Source organism: Lepisosteus oculatus, chromosome 4 (genome assembly GCF_040954835.1).
Source record: "Lepisosteus oculatus isolate fLepOcu1 chromosome 4, fLepOcu1.hap2, whole genome shotgun sequence".
NCBI classification, from domain to species: Eukaryota; Metazoa; Chordata; class Actinopteri; order Semionotiformes; family Lepisosteidae; genus Lepisosteus; species Lepisosteus oculatus.
Genome location: NC_090699.1, coordinates 65,537,272 through 65,555,843, shown reverse-complemented (window position 1 = coordinate 65,555,843; position 18,572 = coordinate 65,537,272). Strand labels below are relative to the sequence as shown.

Genomic DNA, 18,572 nt, shown 5'->3' with positions numbered 1-18,572 from the left:
ACGGGCAGCCGGACACGGGGACACAGGGGACACAGGGGACACGGACAGAAGGAATTGAAGATACAGGAACAGGCAGGGGCAAGGACACACCATCCACCCATCTTCCAACAGCTGCATCCAGTCCAGGGGCGCAGGGGAGCCAGAGCCTATCCCAGCAAGCAACAGGCACAAGGTGGACGGGACACCAGTCCACCCCAGGGCACACACACACACACACACTCCGGTTTTCCCCAGAAGCCAATTAACACACCAGCATGTCTTTGCGCTGTGGGAGGAAGCCCGTGCAAACATAGGGTGACCACGCAAACTCCACACAGACACCACCCCCAGGTCCAGAATTGAACCCGGGGCCCAAGGACACAACACCTTCCAATTTTAAAACGAACCCGAGTGTGATTGTAAGTGTTGACTGTCTTGTTTGACTCAAGAGTGTGAACGAAGGATGGATGATATGAGGGCATTGACAGCTGACATGGGTGGTAAGAGCTATGTAATTAATACATTAGATCATTTATTTAACAGAAACGTTCAATAGGCAGGAGTGGGTGGGGTTATGACAAGGACTCCACCAATAGAAACAGCTAGATACTTATCCGATGACAAAGCTTGTGGACCAATGAGATATGAGCGGGGGGGTGGAGACTGAAATTTCTCAAAGCGGTGGACCAATCAGATTTCAGTGGGCGGGGCGTCCAGTGGTGGCTGGCGAATGGAAGGGAGGAAGCAGGGAGGAGTCACCTTTGGCTGCGCTGGGGACGGGCTCTGTGAGCAGGCGCTCGCTGTGATTGGTGCGCTTGAACCGGCGCTGGATCCGCCCCCGGAGACGGACGTTGTCCTCGCTTTCGGAGGAGGGGATGGACAGGCTGCGCTCCTCCTCCAGGGAGAGGTCCGAGTCGGAGTCGGAGTCGTCGCCTGGGACAGGGGGGGGCGGAGAGAGGCGTCAGCGGGACGGCGTGTACGATGTGTCACTGCTGGACTGTGGCTGGAGGAGGCTCTCAGGTCAGTTTGCTAATAGAAATCGAACCCGTGAGGTTGGCCCAAAGGCAGATTTCCTCAGGGCCTGACAATAGTAACAGTGGTAAGTTACTTTGCTTGAATAGTATTAATGTATTTAACTCAGTTTTTCTCATGCCGTTAGTTGAAGGTGGAGAATACTGTCAAGTTCACTGCCCAATGTACATCCAAGAGTATCTGTAACTTCCAGGGTATCACACAGTATAAAACGTGGTGTACAGCCCAGTATACTGCTCAGTGTATCAATTAGTGCCCCTTTCAATGCTATTATAATAGATGGTGTATAGCCCAGTACACTGCCCAGTACACCAGTGTACAGCCCCCCCCATGTCAGTATATCCTCCAGTATGATGGCGGGTGTACAGCCCAGTACACCAGTGCCCCTGTATCAGTGTATCCCCCTGTATGATGGCGGATGTGCAGCCCAGTACACTGCCCAGTACACCAGTGCCCCTGTATCAGTGTATCCCCCTGTATGATGGCGGATGTGCAGCCCAGTACACTGCCCAGTACACCAGTGCCCCTGTATCAGTGTTGTGCAGCCCAGTACACTGCCCAGTACACCAGTGCCCCTGTATCAGTGTATCCCCCTGTATGATGGCGGATGTGCAGCCCAGTACACTGCCCAGTACACCAGTGCCCCTGTATCAGTGTATCCCCCTGTATGATGGCGGATGTGCAGCCCAGTACACTGCCCAGTACACCAGTGCCCCTGTATCAGTGTATCCCCCTGTATGATGGCGGATGTGCAGCCCAGTACACTGCCCAGTACACCAGTGCCCCTGTATCAGTGTATCCCCCTGTATGATGGCGGATGTGCAGCCCAGTACACTGCCCAGTACACCAGTGCCCCTGTATCAGTGTATCCCCCTGTATGATGGCGGATGTGCAGCCCAGTACACTGCCCAGTACACCAGTGCCCCTGTATCAGTGTATCCCCCTGTATGATGGCGGATGTGCAGCCCAGTACACTGCCCAGTACACCAGTGCCCCTGTATCAGTGTATCCCCCTGTATGATGGCGGATGTGCAGCCCAGTACACTGCCCAGTACACCAGTGCCCCTGTATCAGTGTATCCCCCTGTATGATGGCGGATGTGCAGCCCAGTACACTGCCCAGTACACCAGTGCCCCTGTATCAGTGTATCCCCCTGTATGATGGCGGATGTGCAGCCCAGTACACTGCCCAGTACACCAGTGCCCCTGTATCAGTGTATCCCCCTGTATGATGGCGGATGTGCAGCCCAGTACACTGCCCAGTACACCAGTGCCCCTGTATCAGTGTATCCCCCTGTATGATGGCGGATGTGCAGCCCAGTACACTGCTCTGGGCCCAGCAGCCAGCGGCTCACCCCCGTCGCGGTGGAACATGGCCACGTCGAGGTCCGTGGCGCCAGTGTGTGCCAGCAGGTTGTGCTCCAAGCCGCAGCCCTGCCGCGCCAGCAGGTTCTCCCTGAGGGAGAAGGACGGCAGCGTTACTTCGGCAGCGGGGGGGACACATTCATGAGCAAACGACAGCGGAACGGGGGGATACCCTGTAGCCGCTTTCAGCCCGAACTTGCAGCTAGTGACCTTTCCCCCCCAATCCCTGGCCGCAACCTCTCGCTCAACTCCGTGTGCGCCCCTCTTCCCCCTCTCTCTGTGTACAGACTTGACTCTCTTCGGCCCAGCCTTGCACCGGCAACCTTCCCAGTGACCTTTCCCTCTCCTGCCCCCCCCCCCCCGCCTCCCCTACCCCCTACGCTCTCTCCCCCATCCCTCTGGCTGTAACCTCCCCCCCCCACTCTCCGTGTACAGACCTGACACTGCTGACAGAAGAGATGGTGGAGGTGCCCAGGGTGATTCGGTGCAGCCCGCTCTCCTCCAGCAGAGAGGCGTTGTTGTAGGGATTCGGACCCTGGCCAGACAGACACCACGGCTCCGGGTTAGTGCATCGTCAGTTTATAACACACTTCCTGTGATCTGTGCACGGGACGTCCCCAGGCGGTCTCGCACTACACCTGTGCAAATTCCCCGTCACGCAAGAGCACCAGGAATTTCATTTCTAGAGTCTGTTCATGAAACGTCCATCCACCCATTTTCCTAACCACTTTGTCCAATTCGGGGCCACGGGGGAGAAAGAGTCTATCCCAGCAAGCAACTGGAGCAAGACAGGACACCCTGGACAGTACACTAGTCCATCACAGGGCTCACACACTCACACCAGGGCCAGTTTTCCCAGGAGCCAATTAACCCACCAGCATGTCTTTTAGGACTGTGGGAGGAAACCCACACAAACACAGGGAGAACATACAGACTCCACACAGGCTGCACCACAGGTCTGGAATTGAACCCAGAGCCCCAGTGCTGCCAGGCAGCAGGATACAGAGTGTTCATTAATTCAGGAATGTGCGCTGGGTAGGGCTGAGAACAGGACAGGACAGGTACCTGCTCTCATCACAGTCTGAAATGCTAATCGTGCGCACAGCTCAGGGGTGAAATCCAACGTACAGAAGAATCTGGAACCGAGTTCTTTGAGTAGCCTGTATGAACTACCACCGTGCAAAACACAGGTCATCCCACGGGGAATGGCCAGTTATACACTGAGTAACACTGAGATGTGCAGAATAGTTAGTGGCGATACAGTCACAGGGTATTACAGTGATCTGGGGCGCTCGAGCCGTCTCCTCTGCTGGGGGCTTCTTGCCAAGACAGGCCAGTTTCCACGCCTCCTGCACCTCTGAGTTCAGCAGGCAGAACACCAGCAGCACTGCAAGTCCCTGAAACAGACCAATACACGCACAGCACAGTCACTATAGAGTAATACAGACAAGCACACACAGCACAATCACTATAGAGTGATACAGACAAGCACACACAGCACAGTCACTGTAGAGTGATACAGACAAGCACACACAGCACAGTCACTATAGAGTGATACAGACAAGCACACACAGCACAGTCACTGTAGAGTGATACAGACAAGCACACACAGCACAGTCACTATAGAGTAATACAGACAAGCACAGACGAGCACAGTCACTAGAGTAAAACAGACGAGCACAGTCACTATAGAGTAATACAGACAAGCACAGACACAGCACAGTCATTACAGAGTAATGCAGACCAATACACAAACAGCACAGTCATTACAGATACAGACCAGCACAGGCACTATAGGCTAATGCAGACCAGCACACACAAAGAACAGTCTTTACAAAGTACCACGGGCTTGCACGCACACACAGCACTTTAACACAGTAAAGTAGAAATTGTAAAGACTGCAGTGCTTTTCGGAATTAGACCTGTGTGGTCTCATGCCAGAGAGAGAAGCAGGCTGGAGTGTAGCCTGGCAGGGAGACAGGTTACCTGCAGACAGCACAGCACAGTGTAGAGGTAGTGGAAGGCCAGCACACTGTTATTGACGGCCATGAGGCCGAACAGCCAGGTGGAGCTGGCCAGGAGCAGCAGGATAAAGGCATTGCGCACAGTAGTGCTGCACAGACACCAGGGGGAAAGCAGGAGGAAGGAGAGAACAATCTTTAAAAGAAAAGCTATGAAGAAGAGCACAGAAATAGACTCAGACAGCAAGCACAGATAATTCAAACACTGCCTCCCTCCCTCTCTCGGCTCTACCCACTGTCCCACACTGCCTCCCTCCCTCTCTCTCGGCTCTACCCACTGTCCCACACTACCTCCCTCTCTCTCTCAGCTCTACCCACTGTCCCACACTGCCTCCCTCTCTCTCTCGGCTCTACCCACTGTCCCACACTGCCTCCCTCTCTCTCTCGGCTCTACCCACTGTCCCACACTGCCTCCCTCTCTCTCGGCTCTACCCACTGTCCCACACTGCCTCCCTCTCTCTCGGCTCTACCCACTGTCCCACACTGCCTCCCTCTCTCTCGGCTCTACCCACTGTCCCACACTGCCTCCCTCTCTCCCTCTCTCCACTGTCCCACACTGCCTCCCTCTCTCTCTCAGCTCTACCCACTGTCCCACACTGCCTCCCTCTCTCAGCTCTACCCACTGTCCCACTTTCACACAGTATGCCCAGAATTCCCAGTCCTGGCTGGTACTCACACCACTGACTGTTTCTTGGTCTCTTTCTGCGTGGGGTTGCAGGACATTCTTGCCACGATCAGAAACATTCCGCCATTCATCTGCAAGACAAGGGGCAGCGCTGAACACAGACCCTACCACACATTCCACCAGGTGGAGCCACTGAGCAAGAACCCTATTGCACAGTACAGGAGGGGAATAGTGACCTCAGATTCCATGACACATTCCAGGGGGCAGCGGTGAGCACAGATCCCAATATTCTAACAAGAAGGAAATGCGAGAGACGCCATCCGTACCACAATGACAATGCCGATGGGACCAGCGAAGCTCCATATTAGTTTATCATGGACGGAGATCCAGCAGAAATCCGGGTTCCCATAACCCTCAGGGTCCAGCCCCACAGCCAGCCCTGAGACGGGGAGAGGAGGAGGAGGCAGGGAGCAGAAAAAGGGAAGGGAAAAGACCAGAGTGATTTGGCAGTATTCAGGGAGAACGTCTTTCTGCCGAGTGCCCATCGGGCCCCTGCACTGGTGTGGCAGAGGAGCTTACCGGTGATGATGGCGGGCACGCCCCAGCCGATGGCGTAGTAGAAGCGCATGGCGCCGTAGTTGATGTTGCGCGCCTCCGTCTGCATGCGGTAAATGTGAAGCCCTTCAACAAACAGCCAGGCGAATGTGGCCATGAAGAAATAATGCAGCAGGATTGCGATGACTGTGCACAGGAACTGAGGGGGAAGAGAGAGAGGGTTACACACTGCAGTGCACCGTCACTGGGCACAGGAACTGAGGGGGAAGAGAGAGAGGTTTACACACTGCAGCGCACCGTCACTGGGCACAGGAACTGAGGGGGAAGAGAGAGAGGGTTACACACTGCAGCGCACTGTCACTGGGCACAGGAACTGAGGGGGAAGAGAGAGAGGGTTACACACTGCAGCGCACCGTCACTGGGCACAGGAACTGAGGGGGAAGAGAGAGAGGGTTACACACTGCAGCACACTGGCACTGTGCACAGGATCTGAACCTCTGACTGACAGAAAAAAAAAGACAGATGGACAATCAGAAAGCCAGGGCAGAGGCACAGACCTGCTGCTCGGTCTGGTTGATGCCCAGCAGGAAGACGAGCTCGGACAGGAAGATGGCAGCCGCCATGTTGCAGTGGATGCTGCGCGTGTTGGACTTGAGGCCACTGAGGCAGGACAGGATGGACACCGTGAGGAGGAGGGCCAGCAGGGACACGGACAGAGACGAGTACGTCACCACGGCCAGGGTCTCCAGATCCCCCTCCAGCTGCTGCTCAGCGAGAGAGAGAGAGAGAGTCACACACTGCAGTACCGGGCAGACAGGAAACAAGAGGAGGTGAAGACGGCAACACAGAGAGAGGGGGGACTTAAGAGCTGTGATGCGAGTCTGGGGGTGCGGTACCTCTCGCTGGGAGCTGTCCATCAGCACCCCGAAGGTGCCCAGCTTGGCACACTGGCAGCGCACATGGGTGGTGTTCCTGAAGACCACGCTGCAGTCCCGCACTGTCCAGCAGCCTCCGGGCTCCTCACTGCAGATACACAGGGACACACAGACACAGCTGCACTCACTGTTGTACACCGAGCTCTACACACTGCACACACACAGACACAGCCCTACACAACACAACACACACAGCTTTACACACCGCACACACACAGACACAGCCCTACACAACAACACACACAGCGCAGACACAGACCTACACAAAATAGCACACACATTGCAGACACACAGGCACAGCTGTCCACACTGCTGTACACAGAGCTCTATACAACACAACCCAACCCAACACACACACACTGTAGACACAGAGACCCAACTGATACACAGCTATACACACTGTTGTACAAAGAGCTAAGCACAACACAGCACACACACTACACACAAAGAAGCACAACTAATACACAGCTATGCACACTGCTGCACAACACTGTACACACACTGCAGACACAGGAAGGTACCAATAATGCACTGCTACACACACTGTGTAATACACGACGCAGCACATACCAGAGACACAGAGAGACAACTGATACCCAGCTAGCAACACTGCTACACAACACAGCACACACACACACTACAGACACCCCCGCACACATTCACATGCAGACTCGCACATTTACTCATTAACTTCACACACCCACACCCACTCTCACATACTCCAACTTCCTGCCTCCACACCCACTCCCACCCCCAAGCAGCCCTCAGCTTGTTCCTTGCGATGCCACACCCGCCACCTACGACCACGCCCCCCACTCACCACCACACCCCGCCCACGCCGACGCCCAGTCCCCACCCACCCACACACTCACGGGCTGGTGTGGTTCCACTGCACACACAGCGGCTTGCTGCGATTGGCCGTCTCCAGGAGGCGGAACTCCAGCAGCAGGGGGGAGTCGAGGGGGCCTGTGACGTACGCCTGGTTGTTCAGCACCGACACACTGACCACGGGGGAGTTCATCACCGGGTGCTTGGGGAGCCTGGACACCGACACGAGAGAGAAAGAGAGAGAGAGAGCCAGCACGATGTCAGAGTCATTATTCACAGAGTTTATCTTCCTTCCAGCCTCAGCCCTCCCGTCCTGCGCACTCATGAGACATTGAGTGATGCACCATGTCATCATTGCTGAAACATCGCTACCGAGATCCTGCGGTCGAGGGACTTGGCATCCGTGTTTCTGTCCGAGACCAGGAGGGCGGACAGGAAGAGAGAGGGGCAGGGGGACAGACCTGATGCCGCGGCGGTCGGTGTGGTATTTGGCGGGCAGCGCGGCCCCCAGGCTGCGGTAGATCAGCAGGATGACGACGGTGATTGGCGGCTCGGGTGGCGACCCACGGCGCTTCAGTGCGGGGGCCTCCGCCGTCTCATTGGCCGGGACGCCCATGGGGGCGGGGGCTGCAGAGGGAGGAGCTGAGGAAGACGGGAGAAATGTCAGAGGCGGCGGATCACTCGTGCTCCAGGAGGTCCAGGGAGAGATACAAGCAGGAGGACGGCCACCTCGCTCCTCAGTCTGTCCGCAAGACGCTCACCTGTATGCCGGGGGGGCACCAGGGCGGCGGGGGGCAGCACGATGTGTGTGTGGGGGTCCCAGAGCACCTGGCCACGGAACAGGCTGCCGTGGTACCGGGGGAACCGCCGCCGAACGTGTGTGTGGTTCTCCAGACGGTCCAGGTTCATCACTGAAACACACACACACACACGCGCGCAGGTGAGTTCAGCTCGGGAATCTCACCCCTGCAGAAGCCCCGCGCCAGAACAGTCAAGCTGTTTGCACTGCAGTAACTCTCAGCACTTACTGGACACACCTGTGAGTCTGCCATAACCTGCTCCAGTACCGTACACACCTGTGAGTCTGCCATAACCCCTTCCAGTACCGTACACACCTGTGCCTCTGCCATAACCCGCTCCAGTACCGTACACACCTGTGAGTCTGCCATAACCCCTTCCAGTACCGTACACACCTGTGAGTCTGCCATAACCCCTTCCAGTACCGTACACACCTGTGCCTCTGCCATAACCTGCTCCAGTACCGTACACACCTGTGAGTCTGCCATAACCCCTTCCAGTACCGTACACACCTGTGCCTCTGCCATAACCCGCTCCAGTACCGTACACACCTGTGCCTCTGCCATAACCTGCTCCAGTACCATACACACCTGTGAGTCTGCCATAACCCGCTCCAGTACCATACACACCTGTGAGTCTGCCATAACCCGCTCCAGTACCGTACACACCTGTGAGTCTGCCATAACCCGCTCCAGTACCGTACACACCTGTGCCTCTGCCATAACCCGCTCCAGTACCGTACACACCTGTGCCTCTGCCATAACCCCCTCCAGTACCGTACACACCTGTGAGTCTGCCATAACCCCCTCCAGTACCGTACACACCTGTGCCTCTGCCATAACCCGCTCCAGTACCGTACACACCTGTGCCTCTGCCATAACCCCCTCCAGTACCGTACACACCTGTGAGTCTGCCATAACCCGCTCCAGTACCATACACACCTGTGAGTCTGCCATAACCCGCTCCAGTACCATACACACCTGTGCCTCTGCCATAACCCGCTCCAGTACCATACACACCTGTGAGTCTGCCATAACCCGCTCCAGTACCGTACACACCTGTGCCTCTGCCATAACCCGCTCCAGTACCATACACACCTGTGAGTCTGCCATAACCCGCTCCAGTACCATACACACCTGTGAGTCTGCCATAACCCGCTCCAGTACCGTACACACCTGTGAGTCTGCCATAACCCGCTCCAGTACCGTACACACCTGTGCCTCTGCCATAACCCGCTCCAGTACCATACACACCTGTGAGTCTGCCATAACCCGCTCCAGTACCGTACACACCTGTGCCTCTGCCATAACCCGCTCCAGTACCGTACACACCTGTGAGTCTGCCATAACCCGCTCCAGTACCGTACACACCTGTGCCTCTGCCATAACCCGCTCCAGTACCGTACACACCTGTGCCTCTGCCATAACCCCCTCCAGTACCGTACACACCTGTGAGTCTGCCATAACCCCCTCCAGTACCGTACACACCTGTGAGTCTGCCATAACCCGCTCCAGTACCATACACACCTGTGCCTCTGCCATAACCCCCTCCAGTACCGTACACACCTGTGCCTCTGCCATAACCCGCTCCAGTACCGTACACACCTGTGAGTCTGCCATAACCCCCTCCAGTACCATACACACCTGTGAGTCTGCCATAACCCGCTCCAGTACCGTACACACCTGTGAGTCTGCCATAACCCCCTCCAGTACCGTACACACCTGTGAGTCTGCCATAACCCCCTCCAGTACCGTACACACCTGTGCCTCTGCCATAACCCGCTCCAGTACCGTACACACCTGTGCCTCTGCCATAACCCGCTCCAGTACCGAACACACCTGTGAGTCTGCCATAACCCGCTCCAGTACCGTACACACCTGTGAGTCTGCCATAACCCCCTCCAGTACCGTACACACCTGTGCCTCTGCCATAACCCGCTCCAGTACCGTACACACCTGTGAGTCTGCCATAACCCGCTCCAGTACCGTACACACCTGTGAGTCTGCCATAACCCGCTCCAGTACCGTACACACCTGTGAGTCTGCCATAACCCCTTCCAGTACCGTACACACCTGTGAGTCTGCCATAACCCCCTCCAGTACCGTACACACCTGTGCCTCTGCCATAACCCGCTCCAGTACCGTACACACCTGTGAGTCTGCCATAACCCCCTCCAGTACCGTACACACCTGTGAGTCTGCCATAACCCGCTCCAGTACCGTACACACCTGTGCCTCTGCCATAACCCCCTCCAGTACCGTACACACCTGTGAGTCTGCCATAACCCCCTCCAGTACCGTACACACCTGTGAGTCTGCCATAACCCGCTCCAGTACCGTACACACCTGTGAGTCTGCCATAACCCCCTCCAGTACCGTACACACCTGTGAGTCTGCCATAACCCGCTCCAGTACCGTACACACCTGTGAGTCTGCCATAACCCCCTCCAGTACCGTACACACCTGTGAGTCTGCCATAACCTGCTCCAGTACCGTACACACCTGTGCCTCTGCCATAACCCCCTCCAGTACCGTACACACCTGTGCCTCTGCCATAACCCCCTCCAGTACCGTACACACCTGTGCCTCTGCCATAACCCGCTCCAGTACCGTACACACCTGTGAGTCTGCCATAACCCCCTCCAGTACCGTACACACCTGTGAGTCTGCCATAACCCGCTCCAGTACCGTACACACCTGTGAGTCTGCCATAACCTGCTCCAGTACCGTACACACCTGTGCCTCTGCCATAACCTGCTCCAGTACCGTACACACCTGTGAGTCTGCCATAACCCGCTCCAGTACCGTACACACCTGTGAGTCTGCCATAACCCCCTCCAGTACCGTACACACCTGTGAGTCTGCCATAACCCCCTCCAGTACCGTACACACCTGTGCCTCTGCCATAACCCCCTCCAGTACCGTACACACCTGTGAGTCTGCCATAACCCGCTCCAGTACCGTACACACCTGTGAGTCTGCCATAACCCCCTCCAGTACCGTACACACCTGTGAGTCTGCCATAACCCGCTCCAGTACCGTACACACCTGTGCCTCTGCCATAACCCGCTCCAGTACCGTACACACCTGTGAGTCTGCCATAACCCGCTCCAGTACCGTACACACCTGTGAGTCTGCCATAACCCGCTCCAGTACCGTACACACCTGTGAGTCTGCCATAACCCGCTCCAGTACCGTACACACCTGTGCCTCTGCCATAACCTGCTCCAGTACCGTACACACCTGTGCCTCTGCCATAACCCGCTCCAGTACCGTACACACCTGTGAGTCTGCCATAACCTGCTCCAGTACCGTACACACCTGTGCCTCTGCCATAACCCACTCCAGTACCGTACACACCTGTGAGTCTGCCATAACCCGCTCCAGTACCGTACACACCTGTGAGTCTGCCATAACCCGCTCCAGTACCGTACACACCTGTGCCTCTGCCATAACCTGCTCAGTGGGTAGACCGAGAGGAAGGTCAGAGCAGTACTACTCAATGAACTAGGAACACGAGGGGAGAAAACGATGAAGGCACCAGTGCCTTCTAGGACCTAGGTCCTAGGACTACTACTGCTGCCACACTGCTCACAGTAAAACACTGACGCTGCTGCCTGTAGTAGCGTTGCCTCTAGTAACTGTTACTCTAGGAGTATTAGTACTACTACTGCCACACTGCTCACAGTAAAACACTGACGCTGCTGCCCTTAGTAGCATTGCCTCTAGTAACTGTTACTCTAGGAGTATTAGTACTACTGCCACACTGCTCACAGTAAAACACTGACGCTGCTGCCTGTTGTAGCATTTCCTCTAGTAACTGTTACTCTAGGAGTATTTGTGCTGCTGCTGCCTGTAGTAGCATTGCCTCTAGTAACTGTTACTCTAGGAGTATTAGTACTACTGCTGCCACACTGCTCACGGTAAAACACTGACGCTGCTGCCCTTAGTAGCATTGCCTCTAGTAACTGTTACTCTAGGAGTACTAGTGCTACTACTACTACTGTTCTAGGACTGCCATGCGCACACTATGACCTGCAGCCCTGGGGTGCACATAGAACGATTGCTGGGGCTCCTCACCAATGTTAGGGGCCACGATGGCCACAGGGTTGAGGTAGGTGAGCTTCATGTTCTGTGCCAGGGTGCGGGCGTACTCCTCCAGCAGTTCCGCCAGCCCAGCAGCCCCCCGCTCGCCCAGAGACAGCGACCGCCACAGCCAGGCGCTGCTCGGACCCAGAACTGTGCTGCACCCGCGCACCAGGTTCTAGAGGGAGAGAGGGGAGAGGAGGAGATTGGCACAGAGAAGGAGGGACAGGTAGGAGAGAGAGTGTGTTTATTATCCCCAGGGGGCAATTGGCGACACGATGCACACGCACATACTCGAAAGACAGAGGGAGAGATGCGTTTTAAGATGCATTTAAAAGTGGCCCAACCTGTCAAAGCACTTGCTCTGAGCTCAAGTCGGGCCCTACGATCCAGGAGTAACGGGTTCGAGCCTGGGCCGGGTCACTCAGAATCCCCAGGCCGTGGAGACCGAGTGGGGCAGAGGGGCAGCAACGCCGAGGACGGTGTTTGGAAAAGCGACACCCGAGACTTCCCAGGAGACCGCAGGCCAGCAGGGACACCAGAGAGGCGCACGTCTCTCTCCAATCGGCACCGAGCCTCCTGCTCGGCGCTGCGGAGTCCGAGACGCGGTGCGGGACCTGACAAGGCTGTCCTCACGTCTCCGTCTTCCCGTGTGGCAAAGGGGACACCCGTGTGTGCGCGTGCACACGCCTGTGTCTGTGCATGCGTGTGAGAGTGTGCATCGAGACAATAAAAACTCCACCAGCAATCTCCCTCCTCATCCCTCCCTCTCTCACCTCGTTGAAGTGGGCGTCCTGAGTGGCGGTCAGCCCGAAGCCGGTCTGTCGGCTCTCGAACCCGAGCAGGCGGTGCAGCATCCTGTCGGCGATCTGGAGGTCGTTGCCGTAGAAACGGCCAGTCCCCTCGGCGACGTCGCGGAGCTGGTGGGCCAGTTTCTTGGCCTCGATGGTGCTGAGCTGCGTCTCGTTCCTCTCCAGAGCCTCCAGCTGTGGGAGAAACGCACACACACACACACACTTTGCCATTACCACAGTGGTGTTACCCGAGGCTCGTGTGAGTCTTTAGCACTCCTCCCCAGGCACCACAACTCTCTCGGTTCTTTGTCTCTTTCTCTGGTAAACTCACGCAAACAGGGCAGAGATTTTTCCATCTTCTTCTTCCTCTCTCCTTATTCTCCCTCTACAGTGGCCTGCGTCTCCTTCCTCCCCTCTCTCTCTCTCACTACCTCGCCCCCCGACCCCCCTTCCTCTCTCCTCCACTCCCCCTCTCTCACCGCAGTGTTGAGCTCCATGAAGGCTGGGGAGGTGCAGTTGAAGAGGTCAGGGTCCAGCCATCCCTTCTCCATATCGCAGTGTCGGACAGCCGCTCCTGACAGGGGACAAACCAGGTCAGGACACAGAGACCAGGCCATCGGGACAGCGTGACCAGGAGATCAGGACACAGGCACCAGGAGATCAGGAGATCAGGACACCAGGTGATCAGGAGATCAGGACACCAGGTGATCAGGAGATCGTGACACCAGGTGATCAGGAGATCGTGACACCAGGTGATCAGGACACAGGCGCCAGGTGATCAGGACACAGGGATCAAGTGCTCGGGAAGGGAGACCTAAAACAGTCGCTCACCCAGGGAGCCTTTGGGACAAGGAACTGCTGCAGGAAGACTGAACTTGGTCCTGGGCCACCAGATCCCAGCTGTGATTGTTTTAGGACAGCCGTCGTAGATCACTGCTTGGAGACAGGGGGGAAACAGAGAGAGCAAGAGGACAGGGAAACAGATAAGTAAAAAGCAAAAGAGAGAGGAATGAAGGGATCACGACCAGCATACTGTTAATATAACTTCAGGCTGCTGCAGTACACTGTGGCACAACTGAGTGCAATAAAATCTGAAATGTAAACACTCCTCATTCAGCATCTGATTTTCTACAGCACTAAAAGAGACAGGGAAAGTTAGCACTTGTCTAATCACATCTGCAGGGAGCTGCGATTCCAAAATAGCCCTCCAGGGGGAGGCTGTAGGTATCTGTAGAATTGTTCCTAGGGTACAGTAGGTCCCCTTTTCAGGCCATAAAGGCCCATGGGGGAATGGGGGGCAAGGGCCAGCATTTTTCCTCACCCATCCGACTGGAGGTGGCAGTGCTGTGGTCAGCATCACCCTCTGGCCGGCCTGTTACCCCCGGTACTCAGGCTGAGTGGACCTGGAGAGTTTGTGTGTGTGCGTGTCCGTGCGTGTGTGCGCATGCGCGAGCATGTGTCTAAGTGTGTGTGTCTTTGCGTGTGTGCCTGTGCGCATGTGCGTGCGTGTGTGCGTGTGTCTCTGCGCGCGTGTGTGTGCTTTGGGGACCCCCCTCGCCCCGTTCAGGACTCACCCTCGCAGCCGTTCTGGGTGACCTCGGCAAAGGGGTTGTCGCAGGCGTTGCACTGGCGCCCCATGACGCCCGGCCGGCACTGGCACTGCCCGCTCTCGGGGTCACAGGCCCGGGAGAACGAGCCCACGGGGTAACAGTCACAGGGCAGGCAGGAGTCGCTGCCCCGCGGGCGGTAGTGGAACTCCTGCAGAGCCCGGAGACACACGGCGTCACGGTCAGAGCTCCCCACTGGACCCCTGATGGGCCCGCCTGCTACTGCTGTCATCTCGGACTGAGTGGTAGTAGCACTACTGCTGATATCAGAGTCACTATGTTGTACTAATACTCCTAGAGTAACAGTTACTAGAGGCAACGCTACTACAGGCAGAAGCGTCAGTGTTTAACTGTGAGCAGTGTGGCAGCAGCAGCACTAATACTCCTTGAGTAATAGTTACTAGAGGCAATGCTACTACAGGCAGCAGCAGCACTAATACTCCTAGAGTAACAGTTACTAGAGGCAACGCTACTACAGGCAGCAGCGTCAGTGTTTTACTGTGAGCAGTGTGGCAGCAGCAGCACTAATACTCCTTGAGTAACAGTTACTAGAGGCAATGCTACTACAGGCAGCATCATCAGTGTTTTACTGTGAGCAGTGTGGCAGTAGTAGTACTAATACTCCTAGAGTAACAGTTACTAGAGGCAATGCTACTACAGGCAGCAGCATCAGTGTTTCACTGTGAGCAGTGTGGCAGCAGTAGCACCAGTACTCCTAGAGTAACAGTTACTAGAGGCAATGGTACTACAGGCAGCAGCATCAGTGTTTCACTGTGAGCAGTGTGGCAGCAGTAGCACCAGTACTCCTAGAGTAACAGTTACTAGAGGCAATGGTACTACAGGCAGCAGCATCAGTGTTTCACTGTGAGCAGTGTGGCAGCAGTAGCACCAGTACTCCTAGAGTAACAGTTACTAGAGGCAATGGTACTACAGGCAGCAGCATCAGTGTTTCACTGTGAGCAGTGTGGCAGCAGCAGCACTAATGCTCCTTGAGTAACAGTTACTAGAGGCAATGCTGCAGTGGTAGTCCAAGCTCTGGTGAGTTCAGCAGTAGCAGCCCTGTGGGGAGTGACGTTCCAGCGAGCAACACCGATGCTGCTCTCGGAAGGGCCTGTGCCCTTGTCCTGACCTTGCAGTGGCACTGCCCATTGGTCTTGTTGCAGTTGGGGTCGAATCCCTTGTTGGCGTCACAGTGGCAGGGCCCACAGGTCGGACTGCCCCACCACCCTCGCGGGCACTGCTGTTCTGTCCTGTAGGGGGCAGCGCAGAAACACACGGTCAGAGACTGACACACACACACACACACACACACACACACACACACTTAACCTGTACCACAAACAGTGTTTTTTTGCGTTTCTGTTTTTTTTTAAACTTCGTGTCAGGACACTCTAAATTCGCAATAAATGTTTGTTGCTATGTATTCAAACTCTTTGCTGTGGCAAACCTTAATTAATTTATAGTAGGTGCACAAAATTACCTTATTGTGCCACATGATTATTTGAGTGTCCTCTGTCTGTGTGCAATAATAGTGATTCAGAATAAATGCGAGTCAACACTATCCTTACTATCAAGCATGGTGATGACAGCATTAGGTTATATAGTTCATCTCATCAGCAGGGACTGGGAAGCTTCTCAAGACTGATATGTAGATGGAGCAAATAACTGGAAAACCTTTTAAAGACCTAAAACCAGGACAAAACTTCACCTCCCAGCAGAAGAGTGACTGGAGTACAGAGTCCAGTACAGCGAGCTCACCTGTGCTGGCAGTACTGCCCGAAGTGGTTATCCTTGCAGTCACAGGTGTACCCATGGGAGCTGTTGCGCCTGTGGTGGCACTGAGCTTCATTCTCACAGGGGTTCAGCTGACAGGCATCTATACAGTCCTTCCCATAGTAGCCTGGACAGCCACATATAGGCAGACAGACAAGCAGAGCAGGAGACATTAAGGACAGTGTACCAGGTGGACAGTTGCACACAAAATGTAGAAAGCGTCATTAAAAAGACAAAACCCATGAGACACCCAGGACAGAGAGGTGGACACAATATCAGGAACAGACAGGCTAGAAACCTTCAGGTTCAGGCTGAGGGACAGACAGGGAGACTGAGGCAGACAGACAAAGGTTGAGAGACAGACGGGCAGAGAGACTGATGGACAGGCAAAGAGGCTGAGAGATGGACAGAAGCTGAGAGATTAAGTGACAGGCAGAGAGACTGAGAGACAGGCAGATAGCATCAGTGACAACATCAGGTCCCCAGTGCTTTGCTCTGTTGCTACTAGAGAAACTGCACAGTCACACATTTCCTAATTAGTTCTCTTCACTCTAATTAGCATGCCCTTTATATAACACTGACTGTTAATTAATTGTTAATCACTGAATTAGCACCAGAAGATGTGAAGGAATAATGCACAGTTTAGAGGTTACAAAGGCAAACTTTTTGTAAAAGTCTTTTATTCCTCTCGCTCTTTACAAAAGCTAATTCCGGAGGTTTATTAGCAATTAATGATACACTAATTAAAATTGAGTTGATCATGTTTGGTGTTAATTAAGGAGCATGTTTGCTCGCTTGCCATCTCCTCTCTCTCCTTCTTTCTTACCCTTTTCTTCCGCCTCCTCTCCCTCCTTCCGGCTTCCTGTTTTCTCCTCCTGCTCTCCTTCTAGGCCTTTCATCTCCTTTCTCTCCATCCCTCCCCGGCCCCCTCTCCACCCCTTGTCTTCTCCCTCTTCTTGCCCCCAAGCTCTGCACTCCTCCCCCTCTGTCTTTCTGTTTCCCCTGCCCACCCTTTTCATCACTCAGTCAGACAGACAGGCAGACAGAGAGCTAGTCTTACAGTCAGACAGACAGTCACTGAGTCAGGCAGACAGAAAGTTAATCAGTCATACAGACAGGTGGACAGAGAGCTAGTCAGACAGACAGGCAAACACTCCGTCACAGGCAGGCAGGCAGACAGAAAGTTAATCAGTCATACAGACAGGTGGACAGAGAGCTAGTCTTACAGTCAGACAGACAGTCACCGATTCAGGCAGACAGAAAGTTAATCAGTCGTACAGACAGGTGGACAGAGAGCTAGTCAGACAGACAGGCAAACACTCCGTCACAGGCAGGCAGGCAGACAGAAAGTTAATCAGTCATACAGACAGGTGGACAGAGAGCTAGTCTTACAGTCAGACAGACAGTCACCGATTCAGGCAGACAGAAAGTTAATCAGTCGTACAGACAGGTGGACAGAGAGCTAGTCTTACAGACAGGCAAACACTCCGTCACAGGCAGGCAGACAGAAAGTTAATCAGTCGTACAGACAGGTGGACAGAGAGCTAGTCTTACAGACAGGCAGACAGAAACTTAATCAGTCATACAGACAGGCGGACAGTCAGTTAGTCAGACAGACAGGCAAACACTCCGTCACAGGCAGGCAGGCAGACAGAAAGTTAATCAGTCATACAGACAGGTGGACAGAGAGCTAGTCTTACAGACAGGCAGACAGACAGACAGTTACTCAGTCTTACAGTCAGACAGACAGGCAGTTACTCAGTTAGACAGACAGTCATACAGACAGGCAGTTCTCAGTCCGACAGGCAGGCAGATGGAGAGTCAGGCAGACAGACAGTCAATCTTACAGCAAAGCAGGAAGTCAGATAGACTGACAGGTAATCAGGCAGCCAGTCAGGCAGAGATGAGCTCAGTCATACAGACAGTCAGGCAGAGATGAGCTCAGTCATACAGACAGTCAGGCAGAGATGAGCTCAGTCATACAGACAGTCAGGCAGAGATGAGCTCAGTCATACAGACAGTCAGGCAGAGATGAGCTCAGTCATACAGACAGTCAGGCAGACATGAGCTCAGTCATACAGACAGTCAGGCAGAGATGAGCTCAGTCATACAGACAGTCAGGCAGAGATGAGCTCAGTCATACAGACAGTCAGGCAGAGATGAGCTCAGTCATACA

At 54.8% G+C, this 18,572-nt stretch overlaps 1 protein-coding gene across 4 annotated transcripts in view; it reads right to left on the bottom strand.

Annotated features, from left to right (window-relative positions):
* Positions 1–18,572, bottom strand: part of celsr3 (cadherin, EGF LAG seven-pass G-type receptor 3) — a 58,790-nt gene that overhangs the window by 5,095 nt on the left and 35,123 nt on the right. For 3 of the 4 annotated variants that reach the window (XM_069189578.1, XM_069189580.1, XM_069189579.1), the window contains exons 14-33: positions 16,382–16,523; positions 15,753–15,873; positions 14,591–14,774; positions 13,848–13,949; positions 13,496–13,590; positions 12,999–13,208; positions 12,217–12,400; positions 8,101–8,250; positions 7,801–7,981; positions 7,384–7,551; positions 6,473–6,599; positions 6,134–6,340; positions 5,601–5,775; positions 5,348–5,460; positions 5,073–5,152; positions 4,362–4,488; positions 3,653–3,772; positions 2,813–2,910; positions 2,366–2,466; positions 739–912 (exon numbers count right to left, since the gene is read on the bottom strand). In XM_069189578.1, the coding sequence (XP_069045679.1) occupies positions 739–912; positions 2,366–2,466; positions 2,813–2,910; positions 3,653–3,772; positions 4,362–4,488; positions 5,073–5,152; positions 5,348–5,460; positions 5,601–5,775; positions 6,134–6,340; positions 6,473–6,599; positions 7,384–7,551; positions 7,801–7,981; positions 8,101–8,250; positions 12,217–12,400; positions 12,999–13,208; positions 13,496–13,590; positions 13,848–13,949; positions 14,591–14,774; positions 15,753–15,873; positions 16,382–16,523 (2,859 nt within the window). Of the gene's footprint in view, positions 1–738; positions 913–2,365; positions 2,467–2,812; positions 2,911–3,652; positions 3,773–4,361; positions 4,489–5,072; positions 5,153–5,347; positions 5,461–5,600; positions 5,776–6,133; positions 6,341–6,472; positions 6,600–7,383; positions 7,552–7,800; positions 7,982–8,100; positions 8,251–12,216; positions 12,401–12,998; positions 13,209–13,495; positions 13,591–13,847; positions 13,950–14,590; positions 14,775–15,752; positions 15,874–16,381; positions 16,524–18,572 lie in introns of those variants that run through there. The other variant, XM_069189581.1, reaches the window with a different exon arrangement.